Source organism: Tauraco erythrolophus, chromosome 7, assembly GCF_009769465.1.
Source record: "Tauraco erythrolophus isolate bTauEry1 chromosome 7, bTauEry1.pri, whole genome shotgun sequence".
In the NCBI taxonomy this organism is placed as follows: domain Eukaryota; kingdom Metazoa; phylum Chordata; class Aves; order Musophagiformes; family Musophagidae; genus Tauraco; species Tauraco erythrolophus.
In genome coordinates, this window is record NC_141471.1 from 62215812 (window position 1) to 62241232 (window position 25421).

At 42.1% G+C, this 25421-nt stretch overlaps 1 protein-coding gene across 1 annotated transcript in view; it reads right to left on the reverse strand.

Annotated features, from left to right (window-relative positions):
* Positions 1-5568, reverse strand: part of ELMO1 (engulfment and cell motility 1) — a 266730-nt gene extending 261162 nt beyond the window's left edge. The window contains 1 exon segment of the mRNA XM_086614382.1: positions 5425-5568. Within this exon segment, the coding sequence (XP_086470508.1) occupies positions 5425-5502 (78 nt within the window). The 5' untranslated portion in view covers positions 5503-5568.
* Between the last annotated feature and the right edge of the window lie 19853 nt (positions 5569-25421).

The window sequence follows — 25421 nt, forward strand, 5'->3', positions numbered from 1 at the left end:
TCATTAGTCCAGTAAAGAAAATGGCACAGTAAGTTAGTGGATATGATTTCTTTACCAGTTCTATTAATAATCCCTGATGGTAACAAAACCAAGAGGACTGTAAAAATGTTAAATATTTTCACTATGTCTATATGCTGGTTAGTATCTGCTTGACGAACAGTTTCATCTTCAGTTTTGTGAAGCTGAAATACCGACAGCTAAAACAAGGAGCAATAAAACTCATTACATTATTGTTTAACACCTAAAAGTTGATTTTAAGCTGGGCTTATCTGTTTTCCATCAGCAGCAACGAAGGTCCTCCTTCGGAATGGCTGAGATCCAGCTGCAGTGGCCGGCCTCAAGCGCTAACTGCCTGCTCCATCCTGGCAAATCCAGGTAGGAAACACTTTTATAAGTCAGTGTAAGATTTCCCCACCACGAGCTGCTTCCTACTCCTCTATCTTCAAGAAACTGAGATCTTGTCAGCTGTTAAAGGCACTAACGTTTCCCTTAACTACTTTAAACTCACGATGTGCAGTAACATTGGAAATCTTCCCAATATTCCTAACAAAAAGTATCAGTAGCTCCAGTTACTGCAATACTTTTTGGATATGAATTCATTTAATTTTGCAGGTTTGTGGGAAGGACGTAAGAGCCTCTCTCTCTTCCTTCATCCCATCAGCACAAAACCCCTTGATTTTGAGGGAGTCAGAGTCTGGAGCCAGAACTAAGCACCTGGAGCAACACTCCATGGTATCACTTCTGGTATAGAGAGACATCAATATCCCTTTCTCCTTCACCACTTGAACGATGCTGATGCTCACTAATACTGCATACATTTAGACTTGTGATGCTAGGATTGTATCAGCATACTGCTATTACTAGTGACAGCACTTGCAGAAACTACAGCTATTCTTAGTCCCCACACACGGCAGAAGTGATGTGCCACTTTCTTTTCTCTAATTAAGCATTTCAAAATCCCTTTTGAACTACGTTCCTCCCCACAGTTTGAGAAACACTGCACTATATCAATTAACAGTCCCCAAGGGTTCAGATTTAGGTCTGAAACCCAAAATGGCTTGAAAGTTCCCTTTAAAAAACACCTTACTGGTTTCTTTTTAATATGCACCGAAGTACAATGACTTCTCTGAAAAAAAAAAACAAAACCACCATGACATTTATAGCATACACTAGCAGAAGAGTCAACTTGAAAGACACCCTTAAAAGACAAACTTGCTGACTAAATCTAAACCCTAGAGAAAGCATTAATGTAAAGCAGCCCATGGTTCCTCCCATACAGCACTGCACTGTATTAACATGAAATTGCCACTTGACAGTGCTCCTGTAAATTTTGCCCACTGTACCAGATTTGTGCTTTGAAAAGAAAACACAGCTGCTTGCTTTTTTTTTTTGAGTGGGGGGGCCTAACGTAAAGGTTCACATCTGCTAATTTAATCTATATTTAATGATCTCACAGATAAAAGTAAACCCAGAGGAAGAGGCTGTACAGCCAAGTTTAATTACAAACCGTTCCTTTCTGTAAGAGCAGTGTTTACCTCCAATGGTGAGGAAGTTCATCCCCAAGTTTAGAGAAATCTGGTTTTAGTACAACTTGTGTTAACAAAAAAAAGAGCGGATTTGAATGGGATAAGCTAAAATAATTGTTGTCCCCAAATATCCATCTTGTGCCTCTCTAGAAGCTGCTTCCTCTGCAGCAGGAAACATTGACACTGTAAATCCACAGAACAAAGTATCCAGGTAACCTACACCCAGCACTGGCTTACCTAAAATAATTTGTGCTGTAAAAAAAAACCCAAAGTTGAGAATGAGCTATACATAATGAGCACAAATTATAGCATGTAAATTTCCATCTGAATACAGGAAGGAACATCATCTTATGAAATGGCTGTTTCTGGGACAAATAAAGACAGGATACAGGAGCCAGCATCCTGGTTCACCTCTACAGAGGTCGTGCGGCCCTACTCTTAACATCTGCCTGAGTAATCAGCCAGAAGATTGGGAGAAGAGAGTAACAGGCAGTCAGTGTCTTTAACATTCATTTCTTCCCCAGACTGCACCCCTAAAAAGTCCACAAGAAGATCTCAATGCCAATTCAGGCATCAAGCCATTTCCATTCCTCCCCTGACACAACATAAAGACTTAAAAGTAGAAGATCATCCCTATGCCCAGCTCAGCATAATCAAATCTTTTCATCAAATCAAAATTAATTTTGATCACAGTATTAACATTGACAGTCGGGATTTATGCAGAGGGGAATAGTTTAGATGTTATTTTTCAAACGTATAATTGAGGAAAGTGATGAAAACGGGGAGAACCTAAATAAAAAAAACACAACAAGTATTCTGTAAGAGAGGAACTGAGTTCAGTCAAGTCCACCTCTCAAGGAGAAAGTAGAAAAGTACAATAGTTTGCACATGCTTTAAAATCAGCTTTAATGTGTACAGGCAACAGCCAGTTGCTAGGTTTACTGCAACCTAATTAGATCCCACCTGGTAAGAGCGAGGGCAGTAAAGGCAGTAAATAATAGGCAGTTTTGCCCTCCTTGTTTAAAGCAACTTTCCAGGAAACAAGCAGTTTTAAACCCTGACGTCAAATAGCACATCTCTATGAATGACAAGAAAGGTTAGGCACAGAGGCTGGTTCTGAAAATCACTTAATTATACATTAATTGTGCAGGCAAAGAGTCTTTCTAACTCAGCGAGACTAATTTTGTATGATTAAAGTTAAAACCATCATTGACAAACTCAGGTTGAAAAACCTAGGGAAACGTAGTGGAAAGCATCAACTAGAAAAAGCTCATGAAGTCCAGGTGTATGACTTCTGACAACCTGAAGGGAGGTTTTTAACGTAAAGTTTAATACCATTCGGTGGAAAAAATACTCATGAGCTCTTTTCAGGCCCCACACCTTCCAGGACACCACTGCCAATCACTGTGGTTTCACAATGACACTTGCTGGTTTAGAAAAAATTTTATTCTCTTCATTGCTAAGCAAAATATGCATATACACAGCAGGCGAATTGGGATACTGCACAACTGAACATAAATAAACGCTACCAAGCATAGAAAACAAGCAACCTAAAAAAAAAATTTAAAACAAATCCAGATTTTTCTCTGGTCTTTTATATGGTATTTGTACTTCCATATTCGGAATAGCCTCAGTTCCCTGAAAGATAAAGAACTTGCATCATGCTACAGCGACCTTTTTTGTTGCTCTTTTTCAAGTAATAATGCAGTGCTGTTCTTTTAAACACTGTTTTTCTTGCTGGTAAGGGATCAGAAAGGGAGGAAACTGGTGAGGCAAAGTTTTTGGGATTTTCTGAACATATGCCAAACGGTGCTTGAATGAGCAGATCCCACCTGGGAGACAGGCGCTGGCTGCAATGCCTGGTCAATGGGCAAGTCATTTCTCTTTTCTGCCTGTCCCTCCCTCCTCCCCTTTATCATCTCTGACAGCTAACCATCTGAGATATGAATCATCTCCTCCACTACAGCTCTTCAACTAACTAGACGTTTCAGAGGAAACAGATTGGGGAAAAGTTAGCATTAAGGGAACCAAAGGCAGAGTTGTGTGTTTAGAAGGATGTATCACCCTGTACGTTTCCAGGGCTCATTGCTCCCATCCCTGAAAAAGGCAAACGTGTGGGTTTGTGTGTATGGGTTTCCCGTCTTCGTTTCTTGTCACCACACCTGTATTTCCCATGTCAGAAAGGCGAGGGATGAGATCCTTAAACTTCATTCCCCCATTTCCCCCTCCATCAGGAGCAGGCTGCTGTTAGCCTTTTCCCTTTCAACCTTATTTTTCCTCTTCCTCATCCTCCTCCCCATAAAGTGGCATGAGGAAACTTGCAGACAACTTGGCCAGCTGGGTTAGAATAGTTCTACTCGATATAAGTCAGCATCGATCCTTCTTGTCTCCTCTAAATCTTACATAATAAAGGTAAAAACAAGGTTCCAGGACAGTAAGCTAGTATTTCAGACAAGGTATGAGGTTTTTTTGAGAGTTATTTTAAGCCATTTTGTAAATGAAAAACAATCATTTTGGTATTATTTTACTGTTGTTTAGGAGATTGCATAATATTTGTTCAGTTTTGTGCCCACTGCAGTTGGTAGCAATAAGCTGTTGTTCATCGTGACTAACATGCATCTTCCCTGAACACAGTGTGCACAGTATCTACCATTAGTTATATAAGAATAAAAACGTAAAACATTCTTCACTCCAGAAGGCAGGAGATTTTTATCTGTAGATACCTGCTTACTAAAAAAATTTCTGCAAATGAAAATGGAGAAGCTTGACAGGTCTCGAAATTAAACTACAAAGTTCTAACCGCTTGGGAACTCCCCCTTCCTCTAAAGGGGCTTTCAGAGTGCCTGAAAATCATATTGCTGTTGCTCCAGCCACCCTCTAGCACCGTGTTTCTCCAAAGATCACACAGAAATTTCCCAGGCATATGCCACAAAAGGGTTAACTAGAAGTGAAACTAATTGCACTGCATGCAGAAGACTAGGATCTCATTTCAGTAAAACATTTTCAGCATGAATTCAAATTTCCTCCTCTCCAATAGAACTTTATAATGTATTTGGTCCCCAGATACACTAGGGTATAAAGCATATTACAAAATGCTTTCCTTCACTCAGAATACTATTTACAGAAATCATAATTATTCTAAACAGGTAGCATGTTGTAGGATTTCAAAACTTTATGGGTAAGCTGTTAAATATTCAAGAGGTCACTTTTAATATTAATACATGTGTCACAAAAACAAGCTCAGAGAAGTCCAGAACATAAAACACAGCACTTGTATGATTTGATTTGGTTGTTCCCCGCCCTCCCCCTCCCAAAAAAAAAATAATCTCCTACAGAGTCTTTAATTCATAATTTTGAATTTTTTCTCTTCTGCACACTGCCTCCAATCAGCCCGTGGGGCCACCGCATTAGAAATAAAACTAATTGGCTAAACAGGCCAACCCCTGAGATTCCTGTATGGAACAGCAACGATCCTCCTGCTCACAGTGCACCACTACTTAAGTTCCAAAATCCGCACTTGCTGCAGCCATTCAGCATGATCCCACTCCAAACAAAAAGCACTGACTCAAAACCTGAAGACTTTCCACCCAGAGGTAACAACATTACCCCAATTTTACAGTTGAACAAACGAAGGCATGAAAGTGTTAAGTGGGTCACGCAAGCAGCAAATGCCTTCATTTAAGCAGCTGTTTAAAAAGAAAAAGCAAATCAAAAAATCCCCCAAAACAGCTCAACACATCAAAAACATTAAGCAGTAAGAGAGGAAGAATAAAAACCACCTTCTACCACCCATGCCCTCACCGAAACATACCGTGTGCATCCAAGTGAACATAAATGCAGGGACACACACGCAGAGAAGAACTTACTTAAGGTGCAGGGCTGGCACACGGGCACTTACTTGATCTATTTCCATCAACTTGGGGAAGGCACCTGGCCACTCGATCGCCACCTTCACTATATCAGCAGGAGGGGGCATTGCGACGCTGCTGCTCTTCGGAGCCAGTACAGCTGGACACTAAATACTGCAGAGAGACTCTCTCATTCACACCTGCAGGGAGAACGGGGAAAAAAAAAAAATAAAAAAAATATTAATAAAAAAAAAATACTAATACAGCAGTTCAGACAGAACTCCAGCGCTGCTGCTTCACCTCCTACATTTTGCCTGGCTGGGCAGGTGGATGAAAACATATGTGTGTGTGTGTGTGTGTATGGATGTGCAAGAGCAGAAGAACGGCACGTATCACAAACGAACACAGGACACAACGCCACGACACGCTGCACAGCTCGGCAGTCTGTTAGAAAGATGGCTGAAGCACTGAAATGCACAGGGAATAAAAGGCATGCATTAGATTTAAACGGAGAAACTATTTTTAAATATTATTAAATATGCTGGTGGGTAAAAACGGCCAACTAGAGAAAGCTCCTGTTACAGTGTCACTCCCGGAGTCCCACGGAACGTCACGGAATCAGTTAAAGCTGGTGCTCCAGGAGAAGAGATTGCCCAGGAAGTTATGGCCAGGAAACACTGTTTCTTTTAACTATAGCAATGATCTTCTGGGTGTTCACAAATAGATCACTGCACTATAGCAACCAGGATGGCAGGAAGAAGGCAGAACACACAGCAGTTTCCACATATACATAACACACACATCCTCACCTCACGCATCCAGAGATACCCATATATAAATACTTCTTTAGGGTAAATTTCCGACACACGGATACACAAGGATATGGCACGCATTAACTGGTATAACCGGCTACATAAAACGCCACAGTTCTGCAAGAATCTGAATATCAATAGGCTCTCGTGTCAAACGGCGCAGGCTGTGAATTTTGGGGAAGGAAAGCAAAAGGGGAAGAACCAAACCTTCAGGTTCTGCAGAATCCAAGTTTCTTTTGGCTCACCGAAGTTTGTAACCTCACAATAACAACAAACATTTTTTTTTTTTTAAGCGGGAGTAGTGCCTTTCTCGGCTTGCAAACAAGCCTTCTGCACCCCTCTGCCAGCTCAGTGGTGGCAGGACTGCCACCGAAGTGGCAAAGCTCTGCAGTTCTCCCACCCCGCAACACAGGCACCCTCCTGCAGGCTCTGACGTTCCTGCTCGCTTTGCTGGGTCCTCCGTGCCGACCGCGGCGCTTCCCACGCGCTCTGCCGAGACCCGCCAAAACGCCATCACGTATGACAAAACGAGAGAAGCTGTAGAAATCCCCAGAGCTACAGTCCCACTTCTTCTTAGCAGAAAAGAGAAGGAAGTGGTGAAAGCATGGACACATGCTCGCACACATACTCCTTGAAAGAGATGAGCTGACAGAATATACAAGACATCCAAAAAGTCACAAACATGCACAGGGAAAAATAGGTTCTGACCCACCACCGCTTGCTGCTTTAATTAACCCAGTCTAACAACCCTTCTCCAACTGCAGCAAAAGCATGAGCTCAGATCAGCCTCAACAAAATCATGAAATCATCCTTTTATCAAGAAACTGGAAGTGTTCAAGGCCAGGCTGGATGAGGCTTTGGGCAACCTGGTGTAGTGGAGGGTGTCCCTGCCCATGGCAGAGGGGTTGGAACTAGATGACCTTTGAGGTCCCTTCCAACCCAAACCATTCTGTGATTCTTTGATCCCATAAATTGTATACTTTTGTCTCATGCTACTTGTAAGTGGGAGTATATGGCTCTCCCTTTCCTTTTTTCCTGTGTCTCCTCTGGTCCACTTTGAAAAGGCTCAGTCCTCCGTGTTCACGAGCCCAGCTACGTTCTACATAGGGTTCTCAATACATACTATAAAAGCAATTTATGAACTTTAACACTCCAGCAATTTATTTCCAACACTGGCACTTCTGATGCCGACAGGTTGGCGCATCACCACAAAGCCAAACGCCTGGCAGTAAAGACGACAACGGACGGTCCGTAAATAAGACAGGATTGCAGGAAGCGCCTTGAAAAACTAAACAACATGATTGAGAAACACTCGGAGACATTCCCTACATTTGGTAGATGTCACAGGGACCGGGAATAAACACAACTAAAGCACGCAACTGGCGTGCTGGTCATTAAGCACAGTCTGAGACCTCAGCACCTTTTTGCTCCTGCGCACCCAGGGATGGTGTTTCCCACCTCCTCAGCAGAACAGTCCTTGGTAGCCTCAGCCTGGTGAGGTTTTTTTGGTTTTAAACTGCTCACGGAGCTTAAGCGGAGCTGGCTGACCGGCTTCTCCCGGCGTTCCCTGGCGCGGCACAGCATCCCTGGCAGGAGGGGGGCTGCGAGCCTCACCAGAGCCTGAGTTTACTGGCCGCAACACAAACAGAGCAGCGGCAGCTCCTGCCAGACAAACTTGACTGAGGAGCTTCAGATGAGTAAGTCCTTATTTTCGACAGGTTTATTTCCCCCTCCATCATATTTGTTCTACAGTTTGCATGAAAAAAAAAAAAAATCATCTGCAGTCCATATATCTACAAAGAGAGACCTATAAAAACCATAGAACCCACCTAATGCACCGGCAAAGGCGCTTCCTTTTAACTGGGAAGACAGAGAAGCGACTCGGAGCACTGTCACCACGAGAGGCAAAGGGAAGGTAACTCACAGCAAAATACCTCCCCAAGGAGGTTAGCAAACTCCAAAGCTCACAATGAATGCTGGAGGAAAAAAAAAACATTGATTTATGACCACTGGCCATGACTATGAAAGCAAAATGACATCATATAGCAATAAATTAGCAGAAAACATCCGCTCTCACATACAAACGTGGGCACTAACTCCCATTTTGCTTTAGCAGGTTGTGGTCCATCTTAACGAGCCGTGCAGGAAGAAAGCAAAGGGTTTAAGAAAGGAGAGTCAAGGAAAGTTGACGGTAAGTTCATCAAATTCAGCTATGGAAAATAAGCATTTGCATTCCAAAGCAAGGTGCAAGAGAAGTCTGCCACAGCATTCAGAAGACAATTTCAATGCGACTAGTTTTTAATGCAGCCTAGCACAGATCTCCTACATAATTATAATTATTAATATACGTATGCTTATACATAAAACACAAAGCAAAGTGACAGATCTTTAACTAATACAAATGGATGTAGTTCCACTTCTCCCACCAGGAGAAGACCAACTCAGAGACAGTAACGCAGTCTGAATGTTGCAAAGCATACATAAAATCATTACCATAAATTTCTTTCTGTTTCTCAGTGGACATCCTAGTCAAAAACATGCTGACTTCTTTTTCCTAGTTTATAATCTTATGAATCCAATGCAGGATCCAAAAGATAATTTAGTTTCATTCTATCTATGTGGCAATGCCAGAAACAAATATTCCCTCTCTTTTTTTTAAAGGCCAAAATCGACGTTCAGCTGTCATCACAAAATTACAATCGCGAAGAAAATTCTGCAATCCACAGTGCTGACAATTACAAATTACCTACTATTTATTCCAGTGGTACACAGTGTGTTAGAGACTGCCCAGTAAAATAAAGAAGGCACAATCCCTGGTGTGAAACACTTCCAATTTAGTAAGCAATTTTCATGATGTGAGTGAAGAACTAGAACAGATTTGAACTGCTTTTCGTTATACCAGCAGCAGTCCAGCAGTGAAAAGGATATGTACGTCACTAAAAGGTCTAGTTATGGAGTTTTCCCAAGTGCAATTCCTTTTTCTCTCCCAGTGGGATCTGAGAAGCCCTGACATGCAAGAGCAATTTTGCAACTCATTTTTACACTGTTTATTTTCAAGGCAGAATCTGAAGACAACAGGATGCACATGTGGGCACGAGTGTATGAAGCAGAGGAGGGGTCTGAAGAAAAGGAAGGCAACTTCCCATTATTTTCCCTAATGCATGCATGCAGCTGTGACCTGGAGGAGGCTTAAGCAACTTCCATACTCACCAGCACGCTATTTTATAATTTGAGGGAAAAAAAAACACAACCAAGACATCTCTACCACTTGAGTACACTTTCTTACATCAATAGTGCCTCTCAGAACTATGACAGATTAGCCCATTAAAGTGCAAATTCTGTGAGTTATTGTTATTACCACACACAGTATATTTCTGCACTTCAACCATGCTATGCAGTGCTTCCAGTGGTCTACTAAGAGTAATAAACACTCAAGTTGGAATCAAAGTATGTTAAATTTAATGCAAAAATGCATCAGCACAGACACGCAAGCTCTCAATTTAGCTGCCTGGCTCTGAGGGAGCACATATGTCAGTAAAACATATTAAATTTTCCTCTGCTACCTATGCATTGCATTTGGAAAGCAGGATTTTATTCATGTATGAAATTAGTTCTGCGCAGAACTCTTTTTTTTAAAAAAAAAAAAAAAAAACAAAAAAACAACAACTTGTTTTGCTATTTCCCCAGCACTTTGCATACACAGATCTCAAAGCACTTCAAATAACTTACAGCTATCAGAGCACATCTCTCAAGAAATAAATTCTGTCCTTACTCTCCAGACAGGAGAAAAAAAGGAGGCTAATAGGAATTACGTGACTCGCTGTTCTAGTCGTATATGAAAAAAGCAGCCTTCAACAGCTCGTTTCTTTTACAGAAGAGAGGCAACATTCAAACTGGAGGCCAGCTCATTTCATGAACACCTCGACTACGGAAGTTAATGACTGAAAAGTGATGGAAAGAACGCCACACGCGTTTGAGAATTTAATCAAACAAAGCATGTCTTTCTCCCCCCTGGACAAAAGGCAGCGTGTCCAGGAATCACCTGGAGCTGGCACAGATCCCCCCACTTCCCCCTCGAAGGCAGGTTTTCCCCATGGCGTTTCTTCAAGGTGAAAACACGAGGGGAGGGCAACAGGGCAGGCAGGACACGGCGGATGCCGGCTGGGAGTGAGTCCCGGCCGGCTGGGAAGGGACAGCAGCGGGAGCAGAGGCACGCGGGTCCCTCTGCTCGGGACATTACGTAAGAAACTGCTTCTTGTCAAACCTCATCGGCTTCCTCCGCTCAGCTCCCGCTGCCCCAGCGAACAGGAACTCGGTGGCAAGTTCAGCTGGAAGGTCCCTCAGGGACCAAGTCTGATTAACGATTTTAGAAAGATAATCCAACGCTGGATTAATATCCCCCAAGAGAGTTATTTTTGGAGTTAAACTGCATGACTGAACAGCCGAGTCTAAGGAGCTGTAAACACGCTCTACCGTCTCTGGAAGAAATCAAAACAGAGCACAGAAGCCAGGGGGCTGGATGTACACTTTGTGCACTTAGAAAGGCTTTTGCATTGCCTTTTTCCTTCCCTTCTGTTACGTGTTCCGTGCTATTCACCCCTGAACTACGCAGAAGTCAAAGGCCCAGCAGACCCATGTCAATAAAATCCACAGATGCTTTGCTACAAATGAAGAAAAAGCTCCGTGGGAGCTACGAGGAGCTATATTCTAACAAGTGATGGAAGAGAAAGGGCAACCTCAGAGAGCAGACAACCCAGGGGGGCTGCTACCCCATCTGCAGCAGCCACCAACTCTGCAGGAAGACCTGATCCTACTCGACAAGACTTCCGTGGTTCAGAACAGTCCGTCAATTTCCCAACTGGAACATTTCTTTGATGCTGAACCTGCAATCTGCTGATCAATCATTAGCACAGGAATGCACCATTTAGTATTATGATAAAATGAGCTTTAAGACCCTTCAGGTTTAAATACATCACTTTTCCTCTCCAAAACATCTGGAAACCTAGGATCAGAGGAGATTTTAGAAATACGGGTGTGAAATGTAAAGAACAGAACAGTTTTTGCCACTGGTGAAGCCACCCCAGGAAGGATGGTGAATAGTCTTGTGGTTATCACCCATCTCATTCTCACACGCCCATAACCCTTCTTCACAATTTCATTCCAAGAATTTTACCTTTCCCAGTCGTCCTGTCGTTCCTCTCCTTAGGAAGCATTTTATGTTGTTGAGGTTTCACTATCATTGACAGGTCCACTTTCAAAAAAAGCACTCTCCAAAACTAGAGAGAAAAATAGACTTTAAAGGGTGCTTGAAAAGAAAAGGTGGAGGGAAACACAACAGACTGGATGTACTCAGAACACAGCCAAGCAGGCTGTCTGGTCTTGCTTCTAAAGCACATATTGAAGCACACCAGAAAAATTCAGGTACTTATTTAACTCGAACTCCCCCGCTTCTTGGAAGATCACGCTCTTCCTACTAAGAAACTTTCAGTTACACGTCTGTAATTCAGCAGAGAGAGGACTAAAAACTCGGTTTTGATTATGCAAGGGTTATCTGAACCTTTGTGGCAATTTAATTAACACTCATATACAATCCAGTCAGATAAAGATGCTCCGTTTACTAAAGATGTTAATATCTGAGCATTTCAAACTAGAGATCAGGAAAGTATCAAACCCAAGTATTAAAAAGACTATTCCAATAAATAAACCAACGGATAAACAAACCCACACCAAAACCACCCACAACAACCACCATACCAACAATAACCCGGCAGTCAAAGAGGTAAGGTCTATCCAGCTTAGCATGACTTTCCAAAGGTGCTGTGTACCTGCCTAGCCTGTGGAATTTAAAGACCAAGGCAGGCATCAAGTACAGAAACAAAACCAAACACTGCTCTGAATAAAATATTAGAATCCACTTAAACTTTTCACAGTTTATCAGGGCTTGCTGCTTCGTTTGGAGTTGTTCCTCATCATTGGGCTGTACTCCAGATGTCTCTAAACTGAAGCAAGCAGCAAAAAATATCCTTTAAAAATCCAGCTGAATACAATTTTCTTTTCACATAACCTGAGAAAGTTCATCAAAAGTGCTGTGACTCAGGAAAGCAATTTTGAATAGAATACAACTAGGAATAAAGAAATAACTCCCCATGGCAGAGGGGCTGGAACTAGATGATGTTTAAGGTCCCTTCCAACCCAAACCCTTCTGTGATTCTGTAACAGAAGGTCACAGTCTTCTTCTCTAGCACTAGCATGATCTGGCCATGGTACTTGGGACTTTCCTGGCATTCAGATAAATCAAGGGGCTAGAAAGGACACATAAAAGAGCATCTTGAGTCAAGATGATAATACTTTATTGCTTTGCTTCAGCAGAGACCAAACCAAGACAACGATGACTTGCTATATCCCAAAGGGGTAACAGATAAAAGAAGATAAACTCAAGGTTGGGAGAAACCCTAAACTTCTTGGTTAAAAGCAAGTCAAAGCAGCAGTATAAAAAACAAATGAGGATTTTTTTTACCCTATCAATGCTTATGACACATACAGAGGAACTAATGGTACAGTCAGGAAGTTAGCAGTCAAATGGAGGAAGAGAGGGCAACAGAGATGCGTGAACACTAAAGGAAATAACCAAGTTAACTGAGAGCACAGACAGGAAGGATGTTGAAGGTTGAAACAAACAGCATTATTTCCTAAAGAAATCATTCTGCAAAGAAAAGTACTGCGAAAAAGAGACATACGTTGATACTCCGCAGTGAATAAGCAGAGCCTGATGCTCATCATGCTCAGCAGACGTAAAAGAAACAGCAACACAAAGACTGGATACCATTTATCAGTCTAATGAGGACACCAAAGGTTTGAAGATATCAGCCTTTTGCTTCAGACACTGACACTGCTCTTCAAAGATGACAAAAACCAAGAGAAGGAAAAAAACCACTTGTCAGTAATCTTGCAGCAGAAAGCCCCTCCATCTACAGAGGTGTTCCTACCAGCACCGTTTCTCTTATACTTACTGAAATCTGCATCGGAACAGCTAACAGTCGAAACGTCCCACATTTTCTGACTTCTCAGCACTCTTCAGTCTGTGAAGCCGCCCCTGCAGACTCCTAGCTCTCTGCCAGTTCACACTCTCATACTCACAATTTGCCCTTAACGCTTTTGGACTTCCCAGCACCGGCTCTCTGAAGGACGTTCAGCAAAACAACAAGACTGCAAATGGGAAACACAGTGATGGCCACCCAGGGAAAACAGCATGGCGCAGTTGCTATTAGAGACCTCGCCTATGGCTAAAACTTGTGGAATAACTTGGACTATTCTGTATTAAAGAGACTGTATGCCCAAACAGTGTCAGCTGTTGAGACTAATCTGACATTTTTGTTGACATTATTAAACCCATTTTGAAAACAGGAATACGGAGATGCTAAGGAAAGAAAATGTAGACATAGTCACATCCCAAAAAAACTACTGTGCATATGCCCATCCTTAACACTGATCCAACCTTGATTTGCTGAGCACTGCTCAGTCTGTGTACCAGCAGTCCTGGAACCACTGTTCTGGGGATATCCCAAATGGATATCACCCTCCCTTTCAATGCTGACACACGCCTTGGGGCCATCATTTGTAATTCTATATCAGGAAGAGCCTGCATACTGGAGCAATCTTCCCAATTAACCAGCCAGGTTAACCACAAGATCACTGTAAGGTAAAATACAAGCAAAAAGATACTGAAGAGCCCAAGAACAGGACAAGCTCCAGGTTCATACAACCAGAACGCAGAGGGTATTTTGGAGGGATGCTAGAAACTTTTCAGAAGAAACTTGACTACGAGATAACAGCAGTGCTAACACTCTGCTCACCCAGCCCATTTCCAGGGCAGATGTGTCCTATGTAGAGTTTGGTAAACTGCATTAAACGTGACACTTGTTACCAAGAGATCCGAGTGTTTTTACACAAGACTATCCCTTTCTCACCTCTGTATTGCAACACCATGAGTAGCAGATGACCCTGCTTGAGCAGGGCAGTTGGACAAGATGACTTCCAGTAGTCCCTTCCATCCTCAACCGTTCTGTGATTCTCCGAGTACACCGATACAATGACTCTAAGCTCTTCTGAAGTCCTAGCCTGACCTTCTGTGTTCAAATATAGTGCCTTTTCTGTACTCAACTGTGTGCACAATGAGCAAAGAGAGCTGCTTTTGCAGCAGGTTGCTTTCTATGCCGCAACAAGACTCTCTAAGTACACTAAAACCAGTCACTGGTTACAACTTAGGAACAACAATCTCCATAACTCTTCCCAGCTGGCATCCAAGAGTATCCATTCAAAAAAGGTCTCAGTTTTCCATAACTTGAACTAAGATTCTAAAGTTCAAGATGAAACTTTACTTCTGACAGGAAAACTACTGTAGTGTTAACAGTCTAACACATCACATCCAAGCACTCAGTACAATTTGTGGTCATCCCACAATTTTACTGCAACTTTATTCAACATTAAAATACAAGTGGCCCAGGGAAAGTGGAAAGAGTGATGCAAACATCATCCTTCTACTGGTTTGAGTCATAAGCTCTAGACAGTCATGCCGTTTAAGCAGCGGACAACAGTCGAAAAGCTTACTGTCTCTCCCTTTTAGCAGGGAAAACAGAACAGGTGATGTGTTTACATCGAAATTACAACCCACAAGTGAACTCAAAACCCCACCAAATTAATTTGTGCTATTATGCTGAGCTATTTAAAAAAAAAAAAATAGGGAGGAAAGGAGGAGAGTCACCAATTACAGCTAAAGGTGAAGAGAGGTGTGATGATTGTCTCCTTTTTTACTATCAGAAAAAAATGGAAATACTTTAACAAAGAAACCTGACTCAAGAAGAATACGAGCTAATTTAGAAAATATGTTTACTTCATTGCGCAGGTAAAAAGTCGTTATGAATTAAAAAGTCACCTTTGTAGTACATATGATCTGCTTCTCCAAGTATCTTCTATCTCCTAAGTAACTATAATTACAAAGGCTCTCTGACTCCCCAGATGGCTACAGCTAACACTCACTGTCAAAAGCTGATGGTGGCACAGTGGTGTTTCCCCATCTCCACACTCTGGTTGAAGCTCCTGCTCCAGCCTCGCTGGGAATATGCATAGTTATGCCAAGAATGAGCAAAAACACTCATCGTTTCCAAATTGGCTAATCAATGAACTGAGTGCTTAACCTTCCCACAGTACATGCATCCAGACAACGCAGCCAGCGCTGCCTGCACACCTAGGACTGAACCATGCCAGCCACGTCATTCTGCAACATGCCTCGTGGCAGTTTCCTTCTCAGGAGCCAGAACATCGATTGTCACCGATTGCTGCTGCAACTCAATCAACTTCCATCAAAACACCTATTCAAAATGAACCGCTGCTTGCTGTGTGATGCTTTTCCCTATTACCCTAAAAACAAATAGAGTGCCTCAAATCTTCAATACCCTCTTGATTCCACCCAGGAGTTACTGCCAAGTATTTTACCCACTAAGAACTTACAAATGATAACTACAACACAGTGAGAGGCTGGCAGCAACAGGCAAAAGGACACCACACTTTGCTGCATAATAACGTGCATGCCTCTGACTTACATAGCAAAAAAAGGGATGCTCATAACTGGTTTATGTTAAAAATATGGTAATATATATGTCATCCTGAGCCACTATCCTTATGTTCTCCCTTAAAATGAAATCTTTCTGCTCCAAAAGCCTCAGGCTTCTGTCATTCAAAGTCCAGTTCCACAGCAGATCTGATATCTCTGCAACTCCAACGTCATGGCCTCGCCACCTCCTCCCCAGTAGCAGCACCGGCACTTGCCCAGAAGGCCAGTTCAGAGAGGTGGCCTGTCCAAAATCTAAGCCCACAACACAAAACCAAAAGATGCATTTTCAGCCAGATTAGCTTCTTGAACACATTTCACCACTCACTCACCCAAGCATCAGGACCACCATAAGGAACAGGTGGGGGCAATGAGGAAAGCAGGAATATAACCTGCTCATCTTAAACCATCACAGAAACACGCCCTGAGTCAAAAAAGAAGATTTCTTTCACCTGAGCAGAAGTCATGGCACATAGCTGAGATTCAATTCCATTTTCCAATGTAAAAATACCCAATTACTAAGTTCATTAAGTGTGTTTCACTAACTCAATGAGCTCCTTTATAATTGTAACAGACATTAAAATATTAAAGTATTTGGATGAAATCCAAGTACATTTTTAGGGCTCTGATGAGTTCGCATCTTCGGAAATATAAAGTAGCATCCCTTCACCAAGTCCCCTGCGAGAGTAACCACTGTTGATCCTTCTTGCTATCAGACTTCAGTGTTCCCAAATTAAATTTTCACCATTGCACTCAGGGGTGAGGGGTGGCAAAGCACTGCTCAGTTAACTCTCTAGTTCAGTTTGGCATAGTTAGAAGTGTTTCCAAATAAAGCTGTCAACTGAAGTTGACCATTTTGAACTTCCCAGAGGGCTAACACCTGGCTGAAAAGCCCTTTGTGTGAAAATGGCACCACTAAAACAAAGCACAACACAGTCACTCCATGGCACTTTTCATCTGCTTTCAGTAGTGATTTAACATCAGTGGAGCTCTAACATTCAAGTAGCAAGTGCAATTTAGCTATTAATCTCTCCGAAACAGGATGGAGTCCTCTTTCTGCCCTTCAGTAAAGCACTTCCACTCTGCTGTGAAGCTCAAAACGTAGCTTTACAGGTCTGGCAGCATGGTGACAACAGTAAACACAGAGCCTTACCCACTCTTGTTTTACTCTATATTAAGCAATATTCACAGGTGGTACACTGAAAGTAAAAGCATTTCCAAAAAGCTGCAGTGCACATCTCCACTAAAAGAATACCCCATTATCTTTTCTCTCCCACCATCCCATCCCACAGCACATTGATGCTTCAGGTTACTGGTTTTGGAATCTTCATTCACAGAACCATAGCCACAGTCCATCAGAAAATCTTAATTTGGAGTAAGGAGTATGATCAGGAAACAGATGTTCGGTTTCCAAAGCTGTCAAACAACTTGCCCTGTAAAAACTAAGTGGACTCCACATCTCTGAAGACCAGAACTTGAGTTCCAGTTCAACTACAGTCCCCAGCTCCCAACAGGGAATTCTGCTGTTCTGTCAGAGCTGGCTGTGATTTCCTTCTACCTTGTTTGGAAGATGACTCCAGCACGTAGGGTTGACAAAGACATTTCTCCACAACTCTCACTCCCAGTTGTTTATTCTTGATCTGGGCATGTAAAACTTAAGAGGACAGTGTACATGAGGAATGAAGGAAAAGATGTTTTTGAAGATATTTTTAAGTTTTCTTATCGCACATACCATTCTCCAAACTCTGGAGGAGACTCCTACTAGCCACAACACCTTCACAAGCTCTCTTCTTGGGGTGTTAAAGAATTAGATGGATTTCAGCTACATCTCTTACCTTGCTGGTCTCGCCCACTATGCCAAGAACTTCGACTAGGACTGGGAAAAAAAAGATGACATCAACTCCACTTAAGGCACTTGAAGGAAATCATGAAGCAGCAGTGCCAATAGGTAAATATGCTGCACCAGTGCCCAGGACAAAGGCTAATGCTCCCATTTAAACAAGACAGAAAAAAGTATTCTTGCATTTGCAAAACAAACCTCTTGAGACACAAAAGACCTAGGTTCTTATTTGACCTTGGTGCCACTGAGAGAATGTAATCATTAGCAGCTAGTGCAAGATACATCAGAGAAAAATAAACTGAAAAAAATCACCTGCAAACAGACCTTAAACCTACCAAGCTTTTGCCCCACAGCACTGATTAAAGAGAAGAACTTACCACACGTAGTAATCACACTGTTTAAAGGAACAGAAAGTCTCCTTCAAAGACGGCGATGTCAGACTTGCGTTGAATTTTCTTTTATTCAAAGGCTTTGTGTGTGGCCACGTACTTGCCCTTTGGCCCTCTGTGCCTCCAACTGCCAACTCTAAAATGGGGACCACACTTCCTCGGGGAAGTCGAGGCGGTTAGTTAGAGCTACAGGGGGTTGTATCTAAATCAGGCTGACAGATTACCCAGAAGGGGCAGCTGCCTTCTCTATTCCCGTGCTTGCACAGAGTACTCACCCAGCTCTTCCTGCATTTTACCCTTCCTGAAAGCACAGAGTGGCTTACCAATTTCTTGCTACCATCCTTAGTTTGAATGCAACACCTGTCGTTAAAAACCAGAGAGGTAGAAGCATAAGGATGTAGCTTCAGAGTCTGCTGGAAACAGTCTGTGCTCTTTTTAGCGTTTCAGAGCACGTTGCTGCATTTATCCATCAGACAGGCTTCTCAAGAATCCCAGGTATGGACTTCGGGATGAGACAGAACAGAGTAAACCATTTCGTGGCCGTATTTATTGGCCAATGTCTTCCGATTCTCTTACTCTGCCAAATCAAAAGTTTCATTTCTAGCACAAAATGACAAATACATTTCTAGGTGGATTACGTACCTTAAAACAAATCAGCAAGGGAAACTAATGGCCCAGGCAAAAGAAAAGCATCACCACGATGTTCATTTAAGCCAAGACTGAAAGAGCACACAGAACATGCTAGAGGGAGCAAGTCTGAAGTCTCATTGCCATTTTTCTTTACATATAAAGCTGTTTTTCCTTACGTTAAGAGTCCCTGAGGCACACACGAACGTCTGCAGAGCCAATCAAAATGCAAATACTCTGAAACAGCCCAGTGAGCAACTACTGCTCGCCTCTACTACGCTCTTCCTTCTGCTCAGGCTCTCAACATTCAATATGAGTGACTTTGCAAAACACTGTGTGCTTTGGTTTTAGAGCCCTGGAAGTTTAAGCTGTTCTCAACTTAGAAATAATCTGTCATCTGGCTGCTTGGTCCAGTCATTCCTGGCAACTGCCTTATTTTCAGCATGCGCACGACAGGAAGAGACACCACTGTCCTGTAACAGTTTCCTCTTTCTGGCCCCAAATGGTCTTACACAGTGAAGTTAATGCACGGCTGCTGGCTGCCCTACCTTCCCGCCTTTGCTTTTAGTCATTTAATTACTGAAGCGGAAATACAGATGTTAGAACAGACAGGCACATGACTGAAAACACTTGGCTTTTGCTTTGAAGACAAATAACGTGACAGCAAGATGAAAAATCCTACAAAGGATCCCAGTTTCCTTAGGGTAAGATGCCCAAAGCAGCTTGCGTGGAACCATTTAATCTCTAACAAAATCAAACTGAACTTTCCCAGTATATTGAGGAGCTGCCTGTTTTTAAAATAGTTCCTTTCTTAAATTCATCCCTACTTCCCCTGGTTACCCACCTTACGTAAGAAAGAAGAATCATAGCTTAAAGGGAAGAAGGCAGCAAGGTAGTTTTGCATGCCACCAGCCAAGTTATCTACAACACATATCGCCGCTTTCCGTTACGAGAAACTCAACCACGCCAAAAGTTGGCAGGTTCTTCTAGCAGCTCAGAAGTAGGAAGTCTTCTTGAGCATGTTCTCCTTTTGAGCATCACACGTGACGATGAATGCAGCAGAGCTATTAGCTTGTGTGTGAGAAGGAAGGGCTACAGGTCTCCGCTGTCAGGCCGTGTGCCTCTACGTTTTCGTTTTCAAGTCTGCAAAAGCATATTGCATTTTAATACAGATTTACAAGCTCGCAATGATACCCATGAAAGCTGCTTTCAAGCATTTCAGATTAAATGTCGTCTAAGGCATGATTTGATTTGGATCTGCTTTTAGATTTTTTAATTATTGACTTATAATATGTGCTTTTAAAGTCACTGGAGGCAAAAAATCATTTGTATTTAAGATAATATCTTTGCTTTGGTAGGACTTTTAAGTGATGACAGCTTTAAGACCCACTAGAGTAAGCAGGGATTAGATTTTAATGTGCTTTCCTTGCTTTTAGAACATAAAAGTTTCACATGATCAACTCTTAGAAAGAATAGCAACTGTCAGGAGTTTTATTGTGTTCCTTCTAACAAGGATGAAGTAGGGAGATGCTCGTTTATTTATTTATTTTTAAACGGGACATTCATTCATAGAAGAAACCTAAGCATAACACTCACCTTTAGCCTAGGCAGTACAATTCCCCTCTCTCACCTTCGGCATTTTGTTTCCCCTCTTTTCTTTTCTGATAGCGTTTGATTTCCCTTAACATGATCCATTCTTCAAGCCTTCTTCCGCTCCATCAAAGAGATGACATTCACACACGGGCCGACCATTTTTCCCCAGGTGGAGGGTTTTTATCAACTGCTGCACTTTGATGTCAGCTGAAGCACATCCCGTCTGAGATGCAATGGGGACACTTCACCCCTCCCCAATCTCCCTCTGCACTTTTGAGGCTTTTAAAGCACACAGAAGCAAGATCTTCACGGGCAGTTTGGGAATTTCAGAAGTGCACACTGATATTTCATTCTTCCTGTATTTTTTTTTCAAATGTCAGATTCGAACAATCTATGCTCTGCAGAAGCCAATTACTGTAGCTTTCATGAAGGTTAAAAGTTCAAAAGGAAAACTGGTTTCTTCATTTAGCAGCCTCTTTAACAATTCTGATAAAAAGACACCAAAAAGTGAGCGGATGTGTAGGCAGCAAGGGAGGTGAAGGGATGGGTCTCAAAAGTTTTTAATTCTCTTATTTATGACTTCCCCTCTTCCACCAAGTTCTGACCTTCCTCTCCCTCTTCAGGGGACAGCGTCTCAAATACTACCTATCAGCAATGAGAAAAAGCCAGGAGAAACGTATGTTCCCTGCTGTCCTCCTCCACACACACACAGACAGCAAGCAGTCCCCAAAGCGTGTTTTACCCCGAATCCTTTGCGAAAACGTGTCCCAGACACACAGGGCACAACCATGAAAATTATACCTCTTTCTCTAGCTTGCAGGCTTACTACGCCTTTTCTCAAAATCCCCTTCCTGCTGACAGATATAAATCAAGCAAGCAAACTTACTCTGTGAAGTCAAAACTTCATACGGCCACAAAAGACTCGCTTCTTTTTCTGACTTTTTTTTTTTAAAAAACATTAACTTTGCACATGAGTAAAAGCTCCAAAAGTAACACAGTGAGCATTATCTTGCATTGGTTTTTCTAATGAAAATACACTGCGACCACAAAAGGAAATGCTTACGGATCAGTCCTGAAGGGACCGATTCATACGCCCCAGAGAACAAGTGCTGAACAATGTACACTCAGTGAGATTTCAGCTTTATCCCTTATTAAAACAAAACCACGTGCCTGATCTTTAACCCACTTTGATTTATTAATGTTTTTGCTTTCAAGATTATGAAAGTAAGTACGAACAGAGGAGTCAGAAGACAACGATTCATCATGGAAGCCTTTACATGCCAAACAGCCATCACTCTGACTTCCTCTCAAAAACACGTTATTTATAGTTTTGCAGGACCAGATGGGAATTCCAGTTTGAGAGTCACAAAAGCAGGCTGATGCAAACAATAAAACACTACATCCCAAATGTAACATAGCCTCTGCTACTGTACACAGACATCAGCTGGTCATCTGTCAATCCACTAAAATGCCAAATGCATTTGAAAGATATTACAGCATCAACAAGAAAGAGTCCTTTGAAAAGATCAGAGATTTACCAATTCCGAGTTGTGCGTACATAAATAAATCCTGAAATCCAAGGAATGACCGTGCACTTTACATCAAGATACCTTATGCTCCAGACACCTTCCCCACCTCAGAGTCCTGCACTGGAACACAACTCTGGATTAAAGTCACAACACAGAACGACGCTTTATCCTTTCGCTTGAGTCCCGTTCCAGAAGATATTTGTTCTACGTTACAAAGCGTGTCATGTTTTCCATGGGGCATTCAGGAAACTCTTTGCACAAAAACAATGGACGGGATGTTGCAGGTCAAGATAGAGCTACACTCACTGAATGAGAACATTTGAGGAAGGGGCAGGGACTTTGCACACTCTTTTATTACTCGGCATCTTCTCGATTACAGCCCATATAGTTTACAGAGTTGGTATTTGTAGGATATGCTGTGTGGCCACAGTTGTCCCTTGGCTTTAGAAGAATTCAATGCCCCAGCCAACTTTATAGGACCCTGGCAGCCATAAGGCACCAACAACAGCTTCAGCATCCCTGTTCATGCTCTTGCAACGTCTGTGCACCTAGCACTGGCTTGTCTGCCAGTCAACCTGAACACAGGACTACTGGCCTGTAGTTCTGGTTTTTGAACATTTCTGCCAATAAAGCTATCGCTGCTCAGAATTATCCCTGTAAGTCAGATCTGATCTATTAGTACACTACTGTCCCATGCCTGGAAACACCTGGGGCATTAATATTCCCACAGCAATAGGGTAGCTCCATAGGAGGCAAGAGCAATATCCATACATTGAAGTCTCCCATACCTACAGGAGTTCATAAGGTTGTGCCTACCTCCTCACTGGATCCTTCCTATGTAGGGAGGCCTCTGCACAGCACTTCAGTTGGATCAAAGCTTACGCACCTTCCTGAAACATCCCCCAGTAAAGCCCAGGCTCCCAACTCTTGATGGATTCCACATAAGGATGTGTGCTGTGGGACCACAAGAAGGACCACAACTCTCATCCTCCCCTAAGCCATGCTGGCTGTAAGGAACCACTGAGAACCTCAATCTTTTAAGGAAATGCTAAGATGTAAAAAATACAGTGGAAATCCTTTAAGAGCAGCGAGTTGCTGAGCACTGCTCTCAGTACAGCCATCACCTTACGTCGTTTTACGAATGCTTGTTGGGGCTTCATTGTTGCAGCAGCACGCATTCCTAGCTTCCCCATTTCAGATCTGGGTCCATTCATCAGACTTTCCGCATGGTAATCCTCGAAGAGCAATTCTAATGCAAAACTCTCAGCACCAAATTGGAGAGGCCTAATTTGTGGCCACAGCTGTGGCCTGTTATCTGTACTTCATCACTCCAGTTCTGCACAACACAAACTCCGTAATTCTTCAAACTCTGACATGCCCCTACACCACAACAGCAATTAATTTCCCTCTTCCAGCCTATATAGTTAAAATAAAATCGTAACATACCACAATCTGAAAATAAAACAAAATCAGTCCCAGCCCTACCCAATCTCTTAATAATTTAAGGAAAACCCTTACAATCCGTACAATTTAAAAACAGGAACCTTTGTCAGAATTTGTTTTTATTCATATGCTTACTTTTAAAGGATACTGATATATCTGAAGCTGTAACTTTATATTCGCACCTAAACTACACCATTAGCTAAACTTTCTACAGGCACTTGGAAAAAACTTGCTCTTCTCCTATGCTCAAAACAAAAATAAAAGTTACTGAAACGTTTTCATATCGACCTAAAAAAAAAAAAAACCACCAAACAAAAAACCCCATTAAGTATACCACACAAAGAATTTAAGATTATATGGCAGTTTCAAAGACAGTTCAGTCTAAGAAATATCATCCCATAAATCTGTGAATAGGGGGTTCATTAGATAATGCCCTTGTTAGGTGAGCTACAGCCATTAAAGCCTTTATCTGATACCATGGTAATTAGCTTTTCATATCAAAAAAAAAAAAAAAGGCTTTCTTCCTTTCAGTTGCAATGAAGAGTCCATGGCTTTCACAGCTCTACTCAATAGTAAAATAACATCCATCATAATAACACTTTCTAGTTACATCATAAAAAGAAACCTCACTTCAAAGTATGATTTTAGACTTGCATAAGTTTTTAATCAAAAAGGAAATTCACATTAAAGCCACTGTGATCTTAATAGAACTTTTATTACTTACTCAGCTCCATCTTTCCTCTTGGAGGCAAGTACAGTTCACACTAGTTCACCAATATTCCATATGGAGCAGAGGACAAAACCACTTTGATATTTCCCTTAGTAATAAGACTAGCACACCAGGCAGGTGTCTAAGAGAGCACATTAATTCCAAAATAAAATTGCATTTCATAAACTAATTAAACATCCCATGTATGTGTCACAGCTGCATCACTCAAGAAGCTCAGTGATTTAAGTGACCTCAGAATACAAACCCTGCAACAGGACAGAGCCTAAAGAAGACACACATCCCTTCACATAAGGGCCAGCACAGGAAATCAAACATGCAATTCCGCTGGCACAGAGACTTAGAAGATAATAATCTAAATGCCTTAACATGGGTTAAGGCATCAGAGATGTTCAACCTTGCACACAGCATCCATCCCTTGGCCTGAGGCCATCGCACCACAGTGCAGTAGCAATCCATCCTCTCCCAACTGCTGTGCTCTGCTCTCCATCACAACGTTAACCTGGATCCTGACATCCTGACCTTCAAACCTCTCTTGAGCTCTGAAGATACCACCACTCCACTCAATCTACGAAAGCATTTCTTCGTCCCCTGCCCTTGCCCGCAGGACTAAGAAGGAGCTAAGGTTGTTTTTTTCCACCCTCCAACACCAAAGCCACTGGGCAAAGCCTGGATCAAAGAACCAGAGCTCACCACCCACGCCAGGAGGACTCAACATCTTCCCCTGGAAAGCCATAGTCTAGTTAACTCCAATCTTTTTTTTCATCTGGACCACTTAAAAAAAACCCTCAAAACCTAAAGCTATAACTGAAAGGGCATCTTCAAAATGGTTCTTGCAAGTTTTCCTAGAGGCCCTTTTCAAATTAATTGTGCAAGATAGAGTGCTTTTCAGATTTCGTCTTTCCCTTTCGGCTGTGACAGGTATACTCTAAATGCCCCTAATCCCAAAATTTGCTGCCCATAGTACCTAAACATGAATCAAGAACTACCTTTCTCAGCTAGTATTCATTCTCTTCACTACTAAGGTGACTATTCAATCTTACTGCTTAAAAAAAAAAATAAATATTGTTTCATTAAGTAGTTTTACACAGCAATTTTCAATGAACTATTACTAAATGCACTTTGCTATGCACCAGAGCAAACTCACATGGGTAACCAATTACAACAAATAAAACCTAAGAGAAACAACCATTTCTCGCTGGAGATTTAAAAAAAACAGAAATGAAAAAAACCACAAACACACACACAAAAAAAAACACATCTCCACAAACAAGCCACCACCAGCCTTTCAGAAACAAGCTTCCGATCATAGCTGTAATACATAACGAAAGATGAGATTCAGAGACAACAGTTTTATTGCACATGACAAAAAAATACGTCTCCAGGTTTTACAGACCATGCTACTTGACTCACTCCTTCCCACAGATGACAGCCTTCTTCCTTCTTTTGCTTTAGCATCATGTCCTTTCCTCTGCAGGTA